General features: G+C 45.7%; 1 protein-coding gene across 1 annotated transcript in view; it reads left to right on the forward strand.

Moving 5' to 3' along the window:
* Positions 1-2,174: 2,174 nt before the first annotated feature.
* The window catches only part of LOC126531113 (glycine receptor subunit alpha-2-like), a 31,724-nt gene continuing 11,855 nt past the window's right edge, over positions 2,175-22,043 (forward strand). Inside the window, exons 1-3 of the mRNA XM_050178513.3 lie at positions 2,175-2,385; positions 17,285-17,385; positions 18,708-18,775. Of these exons, the coding sequence (XP_050034470.2) occupies positions 2,318-2,385; positions 17,285-17,385; positions 18,708-18,775 (237 nt within the window). The 5' untranslated portion in view covers positions 2,175-2,317. The remainder of the gene's footprint in view (positions 2,386-17,284; positions 17,386-18,707; positions 18,776-22,043) is intronic.

Below are 22,043 nucleotides of genomic sequence, written 5' to 3' on the forward strand. Positions count from 1 at the left end.
GCCTTCTACGCCGACACAGTGGCCCAGTTCGCCAATAGCTTAGGTCACAAGATAAGTGATCGTAATTGTGATACCGTCGTGGTCGCTCCACTGTCGTCACTTTAGCGTCGTCATTTGACTCTCGCCATGCCGTCACCGTCACGTCATCGTCGTCATACAGGCTTTGTGATACCATCGTCATGACAACATTGTAGTCCTGTACTCGTCATCATTCCATTGCCTTCATACCATTGTCATGGCACCGTCGTCATTGTGTTGTCATACAGTCGTCGTCATGCATTCGTTGTCCTACCGTCGTCGTGTTACCTTGCGGTTGTTCGGTCACCGTCATTCTAACTTTGTCATACGACTCTGGTCATGCCATCGTCGTCACACCATCGTCGCCGCACAGTCGTAGTCATACCTTGTCGTTATGCCGTAATCGTCACGCTGTCGTTTTATCAACCTCATCACTTGAGTGACGTCGTCTCATTGTCGTCATGCCGCCATCGTAATACCGCATTCGTCGTTTCATCGCCGTCAAATTTATTCGTCACTGTATTGTTATTAAGCTGCCGCCATTCAATTATGATTATGTTGCAGTTTTCATGCCATTGTCGTCATTACGTCGTGGTCACACAGTCGCTACCATGCAGCTGTTGTCATACCGTCGCCGTGATGCCGTCGTGGTCGTGCCATCGACATCTTTCTAGTTTAGTCATCTGACTCTCGCCATGCCGTCGTCATATAGGTTTCGTGATACACCCCTCGCCACGCTATTGTCGTCATACACTCGTCGTCATCCCATTGTTCTCATACTATTGCCATGCCATCGTCGACATTGCGTCGTTGTCATACATTCGTACTCATACCGTCATCGTGATGCCATCGTGGCGATTCTATCGTCGTCACTCTAACTTTGACATTCGACTATCGTCGTCACGCGTACGGCGTCATGCCATTGTCGTCATGCCGTCGTTGTCGTGCCACCTTCGTCGATCGATGTGAGTACTTCATCATTCTATTGTATACGTACTGCCGTCATTCATTCGTGACTATGCCGCTGTTTCCATGCCATCGTCGTCAGACGGCCTCTGTCATGCATCCGCTGTCATACCGTAGCCGTCATGCCATCGTGGTCGCGTCATTGTCGTCATTCCAGCTTCGTCATCCGGTCGTCGTCATACCTTCGTCATACACTCGTCATCATCCCATAGTCCTCGTGTCGTCGTTACGCTGTCATCGTTATACCATCGTGATCATTTAAGAGTCGTCATTGTCGTCATACCGTCCTCGTCATACCACCTTGGTCGCTCCACCACCATCATACAGTCGCCGTCCTACCGTTGTGCTCATGGGCGACCTTGACAAGCGGGAACCATAGCAAAATGGGACAATACCTGAGTGTGCCGCCATATAGCCAAAGCAACAGAAGTCTCATAATGACCATTAGAAATGTTAAATAAAGGTGACTTCATAAATACGATGTGTCGCTACATTCCTCCAATACTAATCGCATTACCATCTGCAGTCATCGTGAGATAGGTTCAGCCATAATTTTTTTACTACTAATTTTAACAGGCGAAATTTATTAGTGCTTTTTTTTTTCTGGCATGGCATATTTGCCAACTACAGCGTGAGTGGCAGGAACTGCAGAGGAGTTGAATCCACAGTTGCCCCCGCCTCCACCATACAAGTACAGGGTACCTTAGTCCATAGTCGCGTCTCATGCGTGCCATGTTGAACGCGGCCATTAAAGAGCTGCGCTTGGAGTGACAGCCTTCTAGTGTAATCGCACAGCACAGTTGCAGCGGTCCGCGAATATTCCACAGGGAGGACGGCTTTCTTTGGTCGACCTTTCGCTATAGCTGGCGCGGAATGCGGAGCGCGATCGACTGACCGACCGGTGACAGCGCGCTTCATTTCCCCGACATGAAAGCAGCGGAGGCCACCGACTCTGCTCGGGTATCACCGCTTTCGCCTAGCTACGTCGCACACAAACACTCGGGGACTTCACACACGCGCTGCTCGCGCGCGTACACGGCCGATTCGGCCTGCCGACGACGATGTCGCCTCGTCGCTCGCGTGCCGCTGCAGTGCAGGGGAGAGGGAGAGAATAGATAGGGAAAGGTGATAAACGTAGCGGATGACGTCTCCAGATTGTGGCCCCGGTGGTGATGACGTAGCCGCTTATATAAGGGAGCATTCCGGAACTGCAGACTGCCTCAAAGGAGGTACGGTCATCAACTCCTCTCCTCTTCGACGCCTTGAAGACGCCGGCACCAGCCACGGGGACATCGTGCGCCGCTTGCACCTTCGTCTTGGGGCTAAAGCGAAAATGGGAGCGCGAGCGTGGATCTTCCCGACAGTCTTCCTAGCATTGTTGATCGCGGTTCTCTTTCAAAGGTAAGCGACTCCGCGCGCACTGCGCTCTCGTGTTCTTGCACACCTCGCACACCTGTGTATGTTTCCAGCCTTTTTCGCACTGACAAGACGCAGAATCGTATGTGTTTTAGATGTTCCTCCCCCCCCCCTTTTTTTTTTTGTCTTCGTAACATCACTTTAAGTCTTGCTTGTCGTGTTTTACTGACGTGTACCTTCAAGGCACTGGGCGTTATTGTGGCTGGATTTGGTGCAAAGGCCACTGTCCACTGAAGGTGGAGGGCTCTCATCAAAACTGTAGTTCTAAGTTGTAAGTGTCCCATTATATATTCTCTGGATACAGTGTGTTTCGTGCTGTTCTAACTCTTTACTGGGAAGTGAATTTCGTTCGGTTTTGTTTTTCCTTCCCAAGATGTGCATCGCTAATGGTATCAATTTCATACGTTTCTAGAAAATGAAATGCATTTTAAAGAATGTGGATATCTTCGCTCAAAAGTTCACATTTATGTGCAGCGGTTTCTGCGCATCTTCACGGGGTGCGGGAGTGACCCGACTATTTGTGCGAGAGAAGAAAAAAAATATACTTACTTTAGATTCCGCAGCCTCTTCTCTGGGACACTAGTATAGAGCTATTGGTTCAGCTGTTGAGTGATACATAATTGAATCAGGACGATTTCCTTGCTAAATTATTAAATTTTATCTGACTTCATTCTTTCAGCTATTCAATTTTTTCTATAGTGCTTCTTTTTATATTCGTTTAATCTTTTGTATTATGTCAACCGATTCTTGGCCAATCCCCCATTGTGGGTATGGGCCACTCGTAGAGACAAACAAACAATGCGCGATGTTCAGTAGTGCTAATAATTAAGCGATGCCCATTTAGACGTCTTTACAGAATGTGTGATATTTAGGGTAACACAATACATATCGTCAACATAGGGCTTGCGAAAAAATAATTATATTATGGGGTTTTACGTTCCAAAACCACGATCCGATTATGAGGCACGTCGTAGTGGGGACTCCAGACCACCCAGGGTTCTTTAATGTGCATCTAAATGTAAGTACACGGGTGTTCTCGCATTTCGCCCCCATGGAAATGCGGCCGCCCTGGCCGGGATTCGAACCCGCGACCTCGTGCTTAGCAGCCCAACACCATGGCCAGTAAGCAAGTACAGCGGGCGTAGGGCGTGCGAGCCGATCGTACATTGCATACCAGCAGCTACAGCGCTATGCGTGCCGCTTGTATTCGGCGTCAATAACGTTAGTTAACGTTGCGGTACAATGTTTGTGTATATGTGTGTATGGGGTGAGAAGGGGCGAGAGCGGGAGAGAGAGAAAAGATTTATTTACGTTGCATTCGCGGCTTTAACTATTACTACAGTCGGGCCCTTTCCGTCAAGGTTCGTACTTTTCAAGAATTTAATGTCGCATTTCTCTGAGTGTTCAAGGAGCACTCGAATCTTCGCATCCTGAAAAAAAAAATGAAATGTCTCGTGTCGGATTTTCCCGGTCTAGAGACTTCTCGAGCGCGCGAGCGTGATAATGCGTCATCTTACGAATACTGATCGTATTCAAAGCCGACGTTAGCACGCGTTATTCTGAACAATTTTTTGTACACACCGGGACTGAATGAAAAACTGCCGTCATTGCCAGTTGCTTTACTTGTGTTTGTGAGGACGGATTCCCTTCTCATCTTTCCTTTTTTCCTAATTTTTCTACTCCTTCTCCATCTTCCAGTGCAGGGCAGCCAACTTGACAGTAAACCTGGTTAACCTCTCAGCGTTTAATCTTCTATTTTATCTCGCCCTGTCCTTCTTGCGAACGCTGTATTTCGATACATACAGCAATCCAACGCTACTCGGGTCCTGCCAGTCGCTGTGACATTTCGCCCGCGAAGCGGGAATACTCGCGAGAATATGTTTTCACCTTTTTTCCTGCTGCCCCTTTTCCCCTATCGTTGACCAGCGAGTCATGAACTTCAATAACAAAGAATTTACATTGCGTCCAAAGGCGTTCTCGCTAGTGCTTGCACCTGTCTTAATGCCACCGCCGACCGGGTAACGACCACTCACGAGATCGCTTTCCGAACCGTGCCGTGCTCGCCCACTGGATATGGGCCGGTAAATAGCGCTCGTTATTTGCGGCCTCCAGGAGCGCTGCAAGTTGTTAATCAATGGCCTGTTGCCAAACAGCTCCACAGAAGCAGCGAACGTCCTGCCCTTGAAAACCAACAATAAAAGCAAACACGAGGTACATTATCCAGTGCTACCGGCATTTTTGCGCAGTTTAGGGCACCACGCGCAGGCAAATAGGAAAGGTACACACATATCGTGTAAAAGGCACACGTAATATCGTACCGCACAGAAGGCTGATATATATATATATATATATATATATATATATATATATATATATATATATATATATATATATATATATATATATATATATATATATATTCGCTGGATTTCTCTCTGTACGCCCCTGACAGCTCTTCTACTCTTCTACTCTGTTGCATTTGTTGCTGCCTGTAAAACGGGGCCATGGACCACGTCAAGCCTTGCTGGCTTTTTGTCCACGGTCCTCAGCATCAGTTGTATGTTGAAATAAACTTGATTTGATTGATTTGATTTGATTTGATACTCCGACCTTCACCTTGAGCCGACAAGTGGTCTACAGGAGCCTAGCCCCTAAACACCTCTTTGCGTTCGCCTCAGACTTTCCTCTCAACTTTCTTTCGGCCCTATGGACAGTGTAAAAGGATCACTGCAGCTCTGGGATTGCACGAAAGAGCTGTAGCAGCTATAAGATAGCGAGATACACAATACATCTATAAATTGTGGTATTTTTCGGCACTGTCACCAAGCACGGCTATCATTGGAGAGCGTCAGAGCCTCAAAGAATGGGCTCTCTCCGGTACTACCAGAATAAATCATTGCTAGCATCGTTCGTGAAAACAGCTAAGTTATCTCCCACAACGTGTACACTTGACAGATATCTTGTCAGGTTTGCCATGAGTTGGTGTGGCATACACTCGGCAAGTTGCACTCGGCGAAATGCGAAGGTTGTGGGATCGTCCCCCACCTGCGGCAAGTTGTTTTTCCTCCACTTTCATTTCCATTAATTTATCGTTTCTTTATTTCATGTATTAAGCACAAGTAATTTCCCCTATGTTGTCATTGGTGTCAGTGTTTGTCGGCTTCGTATGATATGACTAATAAAAATCGGGCCCCTCGGTTAAACCCTTCCTTCTCGTTTATGCACTCGGCAAGTCAGACCGCCGTTATATACATATACGTAGATACCTTCTTATTATTTTACTTAAGATACATAAGCTTGCAGGAAACAGCATAGTCGAACAAGGAATTTCGCTTGCGCTGATGCCACCGTTTCGACAAGGGGGTTTGTGGCAAGGCCCTGTCGAAGACCAGTCGCATTGTCGAAACCTTGGTTCGAGCGACATTCCTTTTTGACTGTTGTTAATCACTGCGAGCCTTCACCTTGCCTGTGAACTTTTGTCGCATATGCCTGAAATTATTGTGCGCATAATTACGTGTTTAAAGTAGACTTGCTCCCATGCCTCAGCGTCTGTAGCATTTCGCTGAAAAGAAAAACGCGACCGCAGTTCTTGACCGCAGCCGTCCTGTTCCGATGGGGTGACCCTCGAAATGCGGCCGCCCGCCAGAATACAAAGACAGCCGTGTGCTGAGATTATGGAGCGCGTCTAAGTAAACCAGGTGCACTGAATTAACCCGTCGCAATTCACTACGGGATCCCTCATATAGTGGTATTACGGCGTACACCTACATCCTGTGAGGTGTAGCATTGACACGTCACAAAAAGAAAAGTGAATCAGCCAACTAGCCAGTCTTTGTTATCACAAATCCGGGTCCACGATTGACTGTATGAGCGACGCATGACCGGTTAAGAAACAATGTCGTTGATTGCTGAGCTTCTCGCAATAGAGGTTCCTTTAGCTGTGCTTCATTGCACGGCACAGTGAGTCGGTTTGCTCAGAAAGTTAGAACAAGTGCACGTACAGCTGTGACACTGTTCGGGCGTGAACGTTTGGATACAGCAAAGGAATAGCGAGAATGATTTCCTTCAAGACACACATATTTTTTTAATTGCTCCGCAATTTCGGTAACTCCAACACATTCAAGGTGACAACTGCGTGCGTTTGTAGGAGTGTCTTTGTCATGGACCCAACACTTTGTTTCTCTTTCCGTGCGAATCCACCGAAGCTGCCATGAGTACCTTATGTCTATATAGAAAAGACAACGAAGGTACGTCTAAATCTCTAGTAACCCTGTTAGGCCATCTGTACTTGCAAACACGAGGTACATAATCCAGTGCTACAGGCATTTTTGCGCAGTTTACTATTAACGCTATTAATAATTAACTATTGAGCGCAAATGCAGGACTGCCCATGGTCGTTGTCGCAGCAAAAGTATGAACATTTTTTAACCTCGGGGCGCTTTGTAGAGTGGAAACCAGGAACAAAGTAGGCTGACAATGCTTTTTACGGCAGGAAAATGGCAGTAATATGTGGTTCCTATGAAGAAGAGACTAAGATAAAGCCAAGCAAGGTAGCAACGTTAAGACCTGCCCGCTGCTGCAGCTAAATAGCAACGCCAATCACCTCAAATTAATTGCGCCGAGTCATACGAACAGACGCTAGAGAGTTGAACTTGCCCAGGCAATAGCGTTTATTATAGCTGCGTTATCACCTAATCCTGGGGGCAGTGATAACTCCAGCGAAGAACACGAGATCCACCGTACAGGGAAGGTGTCAAAAGGAGTAAAAACTGTCCTAGCAACAAGTGTGCTTCCTTACATTACAGTCGTCAGTAGTTTAGGGTAATCGACTTGTCCTTGGTACCATGTTTGTATGCGATTGATTCATACACCAATTTTGGTCACTTTTGCATTATCTACTGTAGAGGGAAAAAGAGAGAAACATTTATGGGATTATGGCACCCTGCCCGGTGCTATTGGGTGTTTGGGTCGTGGTCAGCGGGAGAGGAGACGAGGGTCCAGATGCCACTTTGATGGCACCGTCTCCTCACTGGGGTTTGCTCCGCTTCCTCTGGCATGGTTATGGTTAGCCCAAAGGTCGTGGTAATTCCGTTAACGCGGCCACGTTTTCCGCTGTTGGTTAGGCAGCCACTCCTCAAGTCTGTGGGGTTTCAGGTAGCGTATTAGGATAGAGTGAAGTGAGCGTTGGATAACCGGAAAATCCCTGAGTGCATGAGGTATATCGGGGTATCATCCTCAATGTTTGAACTTGGAGAGATGCTGAAATAGCCGATACGACTTCATTTGCCCATGTTGCTCAGAAAGAGAAAGGCTACCGTGGCTACCTCAATTCGTTCTTTAGCTATCAAAAGTATTAAATCCTTAAGGACACACCGCGCATTATTTAAACGTTGGTACATGACTTTGTTCAGTTAAAGATTAAATTATGTTGTATTACGTGCCAAAAACATCGATCTGATTACGATGCACGCCGTAGTGACAGTGACAAGCCATATTAGGAGATCTTCGGATTAATTTTTACCACCTGGGTATCTTTAACGTCCAACCAATGCACGGAACACAGGCGTTTTTGCATTCCGCTCCCATCTAAACGCGGGAGCCATGGCCGGGATTCGATTTCGCGACCTCGTGCTTAGCATCGCACCGCCATAACCGCTCATCCACCGGGGCGGGTCATAATATTGCGGCATTGGCGGTTAACAGACGCTCAAGTCAAGAATAACGCGGTCAGATATAAATATACCGTAGCCAATAACTCACTTGCAACCTCAGTCCAGATCAAAGGCGCGCATTGAAAGTGCAAATTTATAAGCACGGAGTACGACGCAAGCGGGCACAAGATTGATCTGAAAAAATCTCTGAAAGCCACTCTACTCTGTCGCTACAATTGGCTTGCGAGTCGTGCTCTGAATTTTTCATCTGGATTCAAGAGGCACACATCCTGCCTTGCTGTGTATTACGCCAGGGAGAGAAACGAAGAAGGAGAGGTAGGGAAGCTAACAAAGCACGTGTCAGGTTGGCTACCCTACACTTGGGGAAGGGAAAATAGATAAGAACCAAAGAGAAGAAAGAAATCCGCCTCCATTCCACCATGTGAAAGTAGATGTAATGCGAAGCTGGTGCAGACGTTAGACAAGCACCACCACCACAAGCGGTGTACGTCACGCGCGCATGCACGTGTGCAAAAGTGCCACATGCTTCCTCATTCTTCCTGGCCGTCCGCCAAGCGCAAGCTCCTTATTGAACGAAATGAAGGTTTAAGAGTAAATGGCGTCAGAAATTGCATAAAGCCTGACTTGCACACACGCTGCAGACATATATATATATATATGTATAGTAGGCAAAGAGTAATTCTTCAGGCTACCTTTCAAACGTAAAGAACTTGAGTGGTACTACAAGCTAAACAGAACAAGTATTTGTTCTGTTTGCCTTGTGGCACCACTCAATATATATATATATATATATATATATATATATATATATATATATATATATAGTGTGTTGTGTGAACAAATTTTTTTATGCTGTAACTGAAAGACGAAGCCCTCTTCCAGCTGCTCAGGATACGACGACGAATCTGGGCATCGTGATGACGAACAAAGTAGAAAAGATTTTATTCACTTCATTGGTACATGGATGCGACTCTCATCTGAGTATCGAGTGGTTCTGATTAACACGGGGGCCAGCACAGCCTTAAATAACCCCTCGCGGTCCTGTGGTCGTCGACGTCTTCATCGGGAGCCTGTAGAAGTATTAGCGCTTTCGTCAGCTTCCGCCGTTGAGGTCTTGGCCTTCGGTTTGCCTTTTCTTCCCCCATCCTTTTGTGTCAGCTCGGGGGAAAAGGCGTGATGCCGTTTTGGAGAAGAGGGCAATTATGTCGACATGAGGACGCCCGCTTGAACGCTTCTCACACTTGGCAGGTCAATCATATGTGGCTAAGATGGCCTTAATTAATCCTTGGGGTCTTGTGGTTGCCGACGTCTTCCCGGGCAGCCTGTGGAAGCATTAGTACATTCGTCAGGCTCTGCCGTTGAGCTCTTGTCCTTCGGTTTGCCTTCTCTTCCCCCATCCTTTTTGTGTCAGCTCGGGAAAAAAAAAGGGTGACGCCGTTTCGGAGAAGAGGGCACTTATGTTGACATGAGGACGCCCGCCTGAACGCCTCCCACCCTTGACAGGTCGAGGTCGAGGCTTACCGTAACAGCCTTTTCTGGGATGAAGCAAATCACCTTGCCATGGGAGTGTACGCTTGAACGTCTCTCACACCCAACAGATCGATAATAACGCAGCATAAATCCTCATTCTTTTGGGCCCTCCGCCTATGGCAAGTGCGTTATTAACGAATTGAATTTCTCAATATGGAATGCTTAAGAAGATTCCTTAAGTACCACTTACACACAACCTGCAGACATGATAGCATCGGATTGTAATTCGAATATACGAGAAAACATAATTCTGTTACGAAGGAAACTCAAACACAAAGCCTTCCAGCTGCCATTTCTTTTGGGCCCTCCGCCTGGCCCAAGTGCGTCATTGAACTAATTTGATTTCTCAAAGTAAAATGTCTCAGAAAATTCGGAAAGTACGATTTGCACACAGCCTACAGACATGATAGCAAAGGATTGTGTTTCGAATATACGAGAAAACAGGTAAGTTCTATAGCCTGAAGACCTTGGAGAATGGTTTCGTGGGTTGCCTTGTCGTAGGCACTTTTTGCGTCTGAGAATAATGCCAGAGAGAGACGCTTCATAGCTTTTTGTTGCTGCACGTAGGTCACAAGATCAGTGACATTGTCAATTGAAGACCATCCCCAGTCGTCAATTGTAGATGCTATGATATTTATGTTATTATGATAAATTATCGTAGATGTTATAGTATTCAAGATACCATTCCATAAGTATCAGCAATATCCTCTCCATGACCTTACCGATGCAACTCGCAAGTGCAATGGGCCGGTACTATATAAGGTCCAGCGGAGACTTCCCAGGCTTCAGTATAGAGGCACCAGTGGGCTACACTTCCAATCGTCGGGAACTATGCCGTCATGCCAAGATTGATTGAAGATATCCAGATATCGGCATCCCGCTGTTGAACCTAGGTGCCGTAAGGCAGCGTATGTCACCCAATCTGGACCGAGTTATGACGATCGCCTGTACGTAGCCAAAACCGCTTGCATTTCTTCCATAGAGGAAGTCACTTCTATACTTCGATCTCGCGCGGCAGGAAAGTCATGTAGCAAGAGGTCAGTCAGTAGAACGAGTCACTAGTAACTTCACATAAAAATCACCTCTAGCGACCTCAGGCTCTGGATGAATTTGATGTAGAGCCAGCATTTTGAAGGGACGACGTTGTTGTGGAAGTGAGGAAACACCCTGAAGAGTTCTTCACACGGGGGACAATGGCTTGCGAGGTTCCAGCGATTCGCAGAAGCTATTCCATCGTTGGTCCTGAAGTTTGTTCATCCGACGCTGAACTTTCTCTTGAATGCTTCGCGCTTCCCTCGGGTCATAAATGAACGTCTATATCGTCTTTAAACGTGCCGGCCGATCGCCCGAAGCCTCTCCAATCCTTGGTAGAAATCTGTGCGTCTTGTAGATGTATACTTCCGCGTAGAAGCCTGCAGCGCTTGTACGATCATGTCTTCAAGGGGCTCGGGATGTTCATGTATGCACTTGCCCTCGATCGAAATTCGGTACGCTTGCCAGTCAATCTGTCTTGAGAGCGCAAGGGAGAAAGAACTATTAAGGCCTCTGATAGTCTTGTACGTAGGAAGATGGTCGCTGCCGTGAGTTTTAATGTCTCATAATCATTATACTTTGGAACTTAAACTATGCGGCACTAATGTCAAATCCTAACAGCTGCTGTAAGTCACTACTCGGAGATAAGTAGGGCTGTCATCGTTCAAAGCTCTCAGTCCAGCCTCGGCAGCGAGATCAACTAGACTCGTGCCTCATTGATTTGTCCTGAAGCTTCCCCAGAATGGATGATGGGCGTTAAAGTCATTAATGATTATCCAAGGGCGCGGAGTTTTTGTGAGTATATCGTTTAGTCCCTGTAGATCAAATCGACGTGATGGGGATATGTAGGCGCCTATCAGTGTGAATGAAGCCTTCTTTTTAACACGGAGACACACGTATTGATTGTCGTTGAGAGGCTGCACTATTAGGTGAACATGCGTGAGCTCCTTGCATATATATACAACTTAACTACATCCAATGCATGATGAAGAAACAAATGATTCGTAACCCGACAGTCGCATTGTCTTTGAAAAATGAGGTTCACAAATGATAACGGATAACTCGTTCTAAAAAAACTGCCGAAATTCTGACATCAGTGAGTGCAGACCTCTCGCGTTCCATTGAAGTGTGGAAGCGCACTTGACTTGCGCCCGCAAAGATCGTAGAGGTTGTGCATGGCAAGCTATCTTGTTACTGTAGACCCGCAAGTACTGGTTCAAGAGAGTCCAGCACTTGCAGCACGTATATAGCGAATGGTGCTTGCATATTATTCAGGAATGCGCGGATAACACTCACCAGCGATCTCAGTACAGCAACGACCTGGACTTCTTGGGAAGCTTGATTATCTGTTCTCGAAGCAGCGCTTGGCGGTAGTCGATGCTGTCGCTCTGCAGAAAAGCGTGCCTGTGGTAGTGCGGGCTATGCAGCGTGAGATCCTCTTTTCTGAGCCTCAGTATCCTTCTGACCATGTGGTTTAGCGTGCTTGGAGGTGGTGGCAGTGGCGTAAAGGAAAGTTCTGGAGGAAAAACAGCACTTTTTTTTCTTTCTTGGGAGCGCGGCGTCGACGAGAGTGTCGTCCTTTAACAGTCGTTATCGCTTCCTTCCTTGAAGAGGCATCCTTCACCATTTGTCTCAAGATTCTCGTCTCCTTCTTGATTAGCGGGCAGTTTTTTGATGAGGCATCACGAATTGCGCTGCTGTTTCTGAATTTCAGGGTAGTCGCTTTGCAAGATTCTGCTGCGTGGGGTTCGGCGCAGCGTGGACAAGCTGGCTTGTTGTTGCACACGCCATTCGCGTGGTCCATTTTCAAACACCTGTGGCATTGAAGGGGCCTTATAATATAGGCATGACGAAAAATACGGACCTTCGCATGTGAAGATATTGGCCTCTGCAGATAACCTTGACGCAACGGGAGTTGTCTATTCGTCAAATTTGCAGTCGTGCTGTAGTGTAAGTAACTGACTTGACCAGGACAGGGAGGTCAGCATTCGGAATAGAAACGTCGAAATCATATATGACGCCCGTTGTCGTGCCTCTGTCTTGCGGGATATAAGCACGGACTGATGTCGCCAAGCTCCGTAACAGTTCGCAATGCATGCAAAGAGGTCGGTTGCATGATGTCTATGGCCAGGAAGTTCTTACGTGGATTAATTCGAATGTCCTTTATCTCACTCGGCACGAGATTTTTAAGTAGGGCCGAGATGACTTGCCGATTCATGCTCATCAGCTCGTTCGAAGGAAGCCTTCATGGTTGAGGTACTTCGTGGCGAAGACCCGCCGAAGATCCTCCTCGGCGCGTCTTGCGCTTCGCCATAGGGACGAAGCCATCGTCGCTGTCATCGCTACTCGCCGTATATGGTTCAGTGCTGTCACTGGTGGTTTCATCATTTCGGCTGTTACACTTTCTTGAAACCGACGTCGGAGGCAATGCCATGTCAAGACTACGTACAACGGGGTCAGCATCCATCGCCGCCCGCAGGATAGGGATGACCCCCGGAATGTACAAAAGATCATAAACACTAAGGAGCCCGCTACTCCAAGACCAGCGATGGGCCGTCCAGCAGGCCCGCGCAGCAGCCGTCAGGTTTCCCTGTCGGTCCCTGCGTGGGAGACACCCGCTGCGCTCTGACGCGGGTCCTGCAGGACTTTTAATAAAGTTTATCCAATCCAGTGAAAAGACGGAACACGATGATGCTTGCTTGCTTGTTTGCTTCCTATATCAGGGCGCGTACCCACTAAGGGGACTGGCCAAGAAGCCGGCGTTTAAACGGAAAACGTTTGTAGGAGAACGCGTGTTCTTGAAAGGAGAGCAAGCTAGAAGGTAAAATATTTTAATCAGTTTAATTGGAATTTCATAAATTAATATAAAATAAATCAGTAATTTAACGTAACTGATAGGCTCGTAAAATGATAAATAATTAATCAGTAACTAAACTAGGTATTCTCCTTGTGTCAAAAAGGAACTCACATACGGCACTGAATACGTTCCTGTGATGACCCTCTGAGAGCAGCGTTCCATATGAGGAACACTTCGTCATCTTCTCCCTATTACGACAGGGACGGCACCATTCTTACCAGCTAGTGGTCTACGAACAATGTCAATGATGTGCTGGCCTGCGTGGCTTTTAATCATTTTGCTGGTTTATCTCTCTTGTCCGATTCGCAAGGAGGCTCTCACGCAACGCAGCAGCTGCCCATTGCTGTTAGACAAACGCTCCTTGCTGATAACAATTATGTGCACGCACTGACCCCCATGCCTAACTACGCCGGATGTGGGTTTGCGTGCCTGCACATGTGTGTGCGCGCAAGTTAGCTGATGAGTGAGTGAGTGAGTGAGTGAGTGAGTGAGTGAGTGAGTGAGTGAGTGAGTGAGTGAGTGAGTGAGTGAGTGAGTGAGTCAGTGAGTGAGTGAGTGAGTGAGTGAGTGAGTCAGTGAGTGAGTGAGTGAGTGAGTGAGTGAGTGAGCGAGTGAGTGAGTGAGTGAGTGAGTGAGTGAGTGAGTGAGTGAGTGAGTGAGTGAGTGAGTGAGTGAGTGAGTGAGTGAGTGAGTGAGTGAGTGAGTGTCATATTGCCACAGTCAAATCTAGCCTTGCAAAAGTGCTTCCATTTTCTTCGTCCAAAAGCTGCCAAGTTAAAGTCGAGCCTTTATCCACTATCACTCATCAGCTAAGCCAGGGGTTTCCGAGAGGGTCCCTCCAAGTAAGGGTCCTCCATAGTAGATAAGCCCGAATGCATCACGGACAGTGCACGTCAAGGTCATGTGTCCTTGGGTGCAGGCAGTACAATACATAACAAATTGCGTCACGTCAACCACAACACTACAATAAGCGCACTTTTTTTCTTTTACAAGTACACCGTAAAAACTGCATATGGTTCAAGAAACTACTATGAGGGGGAATTCCTGGGGATGCCCTATTAGCTTTGGCCCCGCGGTTTGCCTAGATCCTCCAGCCACTTCTTGTCTGGCATCGTAAAACAATGCAGTGCATTCGCAGTGAAATCTTGGCGTCAAACCTCTCCACTGCTTCACTTAGGATTCACAGTCGTTGTCGCCGTTTTATGGAAGCGTCGTTTAGTAGATGCATGCATGCATATATATATATATATATATATATGCATGCGATATAGCTCCGTGACACAAACACAACCAGAGTAGACAGCATTTCGCCCTTTATGGGAGGTTTCGCAAATGGAAACGAGGGCATGGGTATATAGGCTCGTACTCTGGCAGCTATTAAAACGAGAGATAAAGCGGCAATTTATGCTCATTTAGCAACAATTAAAGTGGCCTGCTCGCTGTAACAGGCGCTGTATAGAGGCGCCGACGTTCTCTGCGGCGGAGAACTTTCGAGATATGCGGCAGCGTGAGTCTTTTGTTTTGCCATGTCTTGTTCAAATCTGCTAGGAGCACTCCTACATTTTGTTTTTCTTTGCGTCGCTGTTCGCGTGCTCTCGATGGCGCGGGACCGGTGTCTTAGTATCTTGAACTACGTGTGCTAGACAAGGGGCTAGCCCAGTCTTTAATATGGCACGAAAGTAGTCTTGTTCGTATACGTCACCGCTCAGTAACGAACTGTGCAAGACGGAACGATCGAACGGCACGCAATAATCGTCACAACTTCAAAGACACAAACTCTGCTAGGACTTCAATGGAAAAAATTTGCAATATCATGCATACAGCGCTAGATACCTGAGCTTGAAAAAAATGTAAATACAAAGAGCACCAAGGAGAACGGGACTCATCTGCTGTGAGCCACGTTCTAGTTAAAAGAACGATCTAGTTAAAGCAAGACAGGGAGTCAGGCTCGTTGGGTTTGATAGCTTTCAGACTGCGGGCTTGTATGTAATATAGGCTTAGATAGATAGATAGATAGATAGATAGATAGATAGATAGATAGATAGATAGATAGATAGATAGATAGATAGATAGATAGATAGATAGATAGATAGATAGATAGATAGATAGATAGATAGATAGATAGATAGATAGATAGATAGATAGATAGATAGATAGATAGATAGATAGATAGATAGATAGATAGATAGATAGATAGATAGATAGATAGATAGATAGATAGATAGATAGATAGATAGATAGATAGATAGATAGATAGATAGATAGATAGATAGATAGATAGATAGATAGATAGATAGATAGATAGATAGATAGATAGATAGATAGATAGATAGATAGATAGATAGATAGATAGATAGATAGATAGATAGATAGATAGATAGATAGATAGATAGATAGATAGATAGATTATTAACAAGCCCCTTCTGTGGCTTGCATTTTGTTTGTCAACTGCTTGCTATTTCCATAATTTGTTAACCGGAAAACTTCTCTTCTGTGTCTTCAACATTCACAGTAATATGAATTAAGTGATCGGGTCCAGCTGGGGCAAGTCGTTGTCGTTCCTGTAGCTTTATCGTGCCTGCATTTCAAACAAGGCAAAGGAAAGAGCCAACATACAACGCACGAGAGCATTTATTTGACGTGTGCGGGGCACTAGCCTCGTCCAAACAGCCGGAAAAAAAACATTTGCTCTATTTGCACGTACGCCTTGGAAAACATGACGGCGGCAAAACGCCGCCGTGCTGTTTGCCTCATCAAACATATATGTCGGTGTTACCCCTCCATCCTGATGTAGGCCGCAGCCAGCGGTCTTACTCACGTACGACGCAGGGACAGCTGCCCTTGCCGGCTAGAGCTCCTCTTCATGACATCTGACACATATCAGCCATTCAAGGTCATTGCGCGATGTTGCGCATATAGTTCGGTTCGTTACCGGCAGAATGACTGATTCGTGTTCCCCGCTTTTTTGTCAACAATCTCCGAGCGACAGCGCCAACAGAAATTCTACTGCTTAAACACATGTCTAGAACTGAACACTCGTATTTTGGATCTTGTCGTAGTCTACGTGGTCATGCGCTTCGAAAAAAGATAGCGGTATGGTTCACAATTATACATCCGATACTCCCTGTGGCAGTTGTGCGCTCTAGTGCTATTTGCAGTAATAGCGCATATGATACCGGCAGTAATAATTAGTAAATTTCTCTCAACAGTAACTGCACCATTACAGTTTTAAATACTACTATTGCTACTTCTAGAATTACTGATGTTGTATTTAGCTGTACTGAATTACGAGTTGGCTAATTGCATAGCGCGAAATTGTATCACGCAGTTATTTTCCCGTCATATATGACAATTTACCTCGGCTATAATATTCAAACCAACCAAGCTTTCTTCTGTATGCACAAAGCCTCCTGGAACACGTCTCACATTCTTATATTATATAGTTTCAACGGAAAGATATAGAGGCACAGTGACTAGCAATAACGCTTTGCAACCAGAATAATAGCGTGACCGCATATCAAGTGAGATGCTAATTTTCTTCTACTTATAAAAAAAAACAAGCTACGCAAGGCCTGTCAGCACAAAAAAACGGTGTTGACGCTTGTCTCATCTTTTTTAATGTATACAAATATTACCCCTGCAATACCTTCTCTTTATTTATAAATTTATTTTTAGCTTTCAAATATTATTTTCCCTACTACTGCCCGATCCATGGCCTATCCCCCGTAGTAGTTTGAGCCATGACACCTGAGACCAATCAACCAACTAACCAACCCATTATTTCCATGCGCAGGCACTGCGTCCAGGCAATGATCGAAGCCCAAGACATTATATTCACCAACATCACGTCGCCATCGATATACAACAAGCGAGTAAGGCCCTCCTACGCAATAGGTAAGCAGGGTCCACCTCAAAACTGCGAACTTGGACAGGCATTTGGCCCATCCTTACAGAATGCAGTCCGCATGTCGCCTCATAATTCAATAAGTTTTCTGCGTGTTTCACAAGAAAAGTATATGAATTTCTCTGCCAATCAACGTTTGTTGCACACGCAGGATACAATGTAGCAGTGTCTACATTGAGCGACCTCTTCCAGTATATTCCATTCCATCTGTAATCCTACAAGGTTGTCATCAATAAATTAAAACTCAAACGAAAAACTCAAAATTACGAGAACACACGTCTACTTTTTTCAGTAGAAATGCACTTTTCTATCTTTCCATCCTTTCTCTTTGCTTCTCGACCTCCTCACTGGCATATAATTGCTTGTGATTTGTTGCCAAGTACAACCGATAGAGAATGGAATAACAGTAGCATTCTTTGTTCTAATATGGGCCTGTATTCATAAAACTTGCTTACGCTTGTTAAGAGGGTAAGAACAAAAATCGTCCAACAGTTGCAGTGAGCATGCCATCTGCGAAGGCAGCTGACCAATCACAACAACTTCTTACTAATAAAAAGCTTCGTGGATTCAGCTCCTGCTGAACAACTTTCTGCGGGAAACGAAGAACCAAACGACGGCCAGCCCAATTTTATCGCAATGGGTCAAGTCCAGTGGGATCAACGCGGTAAATAGTAGTTTTACTTTCTGAGCTCGGCTTTAACCTGAACACTTCATTGTCGCTCGTAGCTCTAGACTTCGTTGTATCTCCCTGTGCAAGGCCTTGTCGTTGAAATTGCACTTTTATACAAGCAGCGTAAACAAAAGTGCAGCACTTCAGTCTTGTGTTCCCATTGCCGAATTCATTACAAGCGCACCATGTTGCAGTTTGTGCACTTTTGAGAACGTATGAAGTACGTAATCCTGTTGACAAGCGACGCTGGTGCGTGAACTGTAGTAAGTTTCGAGTGAACAGGCTCGACAAACTGTGACAAAAGTAATTGGCTTATTGCTAATTCGCATTCAGTTTCTAAAAATGTAATAATGTTGCTTTTTGGTAGTAATGGCATGGCTTTCGGTCAAAACAGTGCGTTCCGTCTGACCCGAAAAAAGGTAGGATTTATCCAGGTGCTGCAAACCATATACCGCTGTGCAAGCGGCGTTAGTTGAACTTGGATGCGTTGTGCGCAGGTTGCATAGCAAACATTTACACGTGCTTTGCCAGCATGGTCATGCACATGTTTGCTGTCATACTGCCGCACCTTTGGCAGGACCTGTGGCATTAGGGGCTTTATCTCTTTCGTGCTGGACACACGCATTCGTTTCACTACTCCAGGTGTTCCTGTTGTCGTCAACACCAGCATAGACCTCTACAGCATGGCATCCACGAATGACCTCCACACTGTGAGTTGAGTTACAAGCCTCTTATTGTGCTCCCCCCCCCCCAAAAAAAAAAACATCAGCCGAGCTCTAACCAATATTTTTCGAGAAGAATTCTTCATAGTAACAAGGTCGCAGTTGTCTTACTACTGATTCAATGTGAATCAATAAACATTCATGCATGAAATTTAGTGCATCGCACAAAATGTTGCAGCCGCGAGTACGGCGGGACAAACAGTGTTGCTATACATTGAGTGTGAAGAAGACCATGCTATGGTATTTACTGTAAGTTAAAGATGCCGTGTTTCCAGCCAAATGTTCACAGCTTACTTCGCAATTGAAAATCTTGCAATGACTCGTCAATGAAAATCCTATGAATCTTATCCCATCGTTAGAGGCACACATAAAAGGCCGTACGAATATATTAATGGTCGACCCACCCCTGTTCCTTCTCCGCGCACTTATATCACAATAAATAAAATAAAACAATCTACAATACGTCCGCAGATTACTTAAAAATGGCTTCGAGAAAAACAAAGCAGATTGCAGACGTATTGCTACAGTTATCTCCAAAGCAATTCTGCAGAAGTACAGATAACTGGACTGTCATAGCTGTATTAACAAATTCCTGCTAAACAAATGTTATCAGCTTCTCCTATACCATCGAACCATTACCAACTCACTCACCTAATCTAGCAGCCAATTTATTGAGGAGCCAAATTCAACTGTTGGGATGCGCGCAACCAGTGATGTAAACACTTTCATCGGCCGCGCGAAACCGTCAAAGCGTGTCGTGGCAGCCGCTGAGACACCTGCTTCAAAAATTTGAGAAACAAATTCGAATCTCATCTAGATAAGTTTCCTGCAGTTGTCTTCACAAATCACAGTGGTGCACAAATTATAAGAAATTTTTCATGTCGTGTCCACAAGCGAAGATGTGTGCTCTTTGCAGATTAGGAACCATAAGTAGGTCTTTGTTCTTCACGTATACCTCCAGCTTTGTGCCTTTGTGGATGAGTAGACCTTGAGCAGGCAGGTGAAAGTTACTGTTACGGGAAATGCTTTGTAGACGTTGCCACACATGTGGCCAAGCAATCACTTCAGACGACTGTTTTCTGTATCAACGCTTTCAATTATATTACGTTGTGGAGTTTAACGCCCCGAAAGTGCACATTGGTTTATGAGGGGTGCCATTGTGCAGGGCTCCGAAATAATTTCGACCATCCGTGTTTCTTAACGTACACCCAAAGCACGCTGCACGAGAGTTTTTGCATTCCGTCTCCATTGGAGTGCGGTCGCCGTGACCTGGATCGAAGCCGAGACCTGATGATGCAGCAGCGCACGTCATAATCACTGAGCTACCGCCGCGGTTGTCCACGTTTCCCGCCCACAGGTTACGTACTCAAGGTCATTTAGATGCTCCCCAACTCGAGAGTATACTCTCGCGTTAAAACAACAGGCAGATATTGACATAATACCTAGGGTATGCAACAGCCACTCAGCTGCCACCCACAGTAGTGCATATATGAGGAAGCGTCGCTTGCTGCAGCAGCGCGACAGGGCGGTTGCGGCACAGTCATTAGAAAAAACCGCCCCGAACTGGAAGCAACCTGGGCTGGCAATGTGCCGTCGCTGGCCAGGTGTTATAAAATTTAATTGCCCATGCTGAACGGGTGCAGCGACAATGCTTGCTCAACCCTCAACTCCAGTCGCCATGCTTATCTAGGCAACCTAGGACGCAGTGTAAGAACGGTAGTATTGAAACAAACAGCGCCTTTGCGGACGAGTCGAGCTTGAGCAGGCAGGAGAAAGTCACCGTTAGGGCAAATATTTTGTCGACATTGCCATACATGTGACCAAGTAATCTCTGCCGACCCTGCTATCAGATCTTACAATTATTGGACAGGTTGCGTATCAGACATACCGCTTTGTCAATACAGATTTTTGTGATATCACTTAAAACTAAGACTCACAAATGGTAAAGCTTGCATCCACCACACTAACATGAAGCCACAAAGGAAATCCATACGGATTTATCGGCAAGAAAGCTCCGCAGTTGCAGAAAACTCGCGATGTTGTAGAAGTCGAACTTGGAACCAGCGAGTTTCGGAGCTGTAACTTTACCAACTTAGCTAACCACGAAGCTAGCGTTTGCCAGCAAGAGAGCGAGTTAATACAATAAGAACGCCCAGAAACAACGACTGGCGAAACGAATTCTGCGGGAACCCGAAGGTTTTCGGAGAAATTATTTCAAGAAATGCCTAGTCCTCACGCCGTTTACAAATTCTCACTGCCTTGGTGCCTGTGATGGCCTGGCACTGAGAATGAAATCACCGATTAGATTTCCAGACGCGGCGACCCAATTTGTATGGTGACAGAATGCAACAATTCCCATATACTAAAGTTTTGTAGCACGCTAAGTAAATCGGACGCTCGACATTATTTCGAAGCGGTATGCTATGACTTTTGCCATACAACGCTAGGATGGAACGTATACGGCCCACATTTATTAATTTCAGTGATGGTGAAAGATAAAGACACCACAAAACTTGCAGTATACGTAGAAAATAAAGACCTGCTTATGGCTCTTAATTTACAAAAGGCACACGTTTTCTCTTTTAAACACGACAAAAGACATTCCTTGTAATTTGAGAACCGCTGCGATTGGCGTAGCCAAACAGCTACAGACAACAAAGTGATGGCCGTCCATTGGTCAAAGTATGTGCAGAGTAACGTGCTCTTTATCCCATTCTATCTATATGAAAGGAATATAAAATAAAGTTATTTACATTATGGGGCAGTACGTGCCAAAAAGAAATGCAAAATAACACGGAGCTCGACATAAAGTAATTTACCTTGTAGAAATCGTTTGCAGTTGTTTGGGGAGGAGGAGGGGCGTGTCTGTTTGAGTTTATTCTTTAAAATCTTTGAGTCAAGGTAAAAAGCCAAGGATTCTAAAGGAAGTCGAACTAAGACAAGCCGAACTTTTTGAAGTAGCACTTGCACTTGCATGGCTTTTGGGTAAAAGAGCTTGGCCTTGCGTCTTGAGACAAGTCGTATGTGGAGGGATGCGGGTTAACTTGAACGACATTGGGTTATTGAACGTGCACCTAAGTACGCCTGCGTTCTTGCATTGCTCTCACCTTGAAATTCGACCACGGATGTTGGAATTCAAACTTTCGACTTCGGCTTCCAAAAATCGAACTATTGACGCCCTAGGAATTTCGACGCCACTGCAAAGGCTTTGTAGAAATTTGGAACGCTGTTTTGTAGTAGCCCAGCTGAGGTAAAG

This window comes from Dermacentor andersoni, chromosome 5 (assembly GCF_023375885.2).
Source record: "Dermacentor andersoni chromosome 5, qqDerAnde1_hic_scaffold, whole genome shotgun sequence".
Classification (NCBI taxonomy): Eukaryota; Metazoa; Arthropoda; class Arachnida; order Ixodida; family Ixodidae; genus Dermacentor; species Dermacentor andersoni.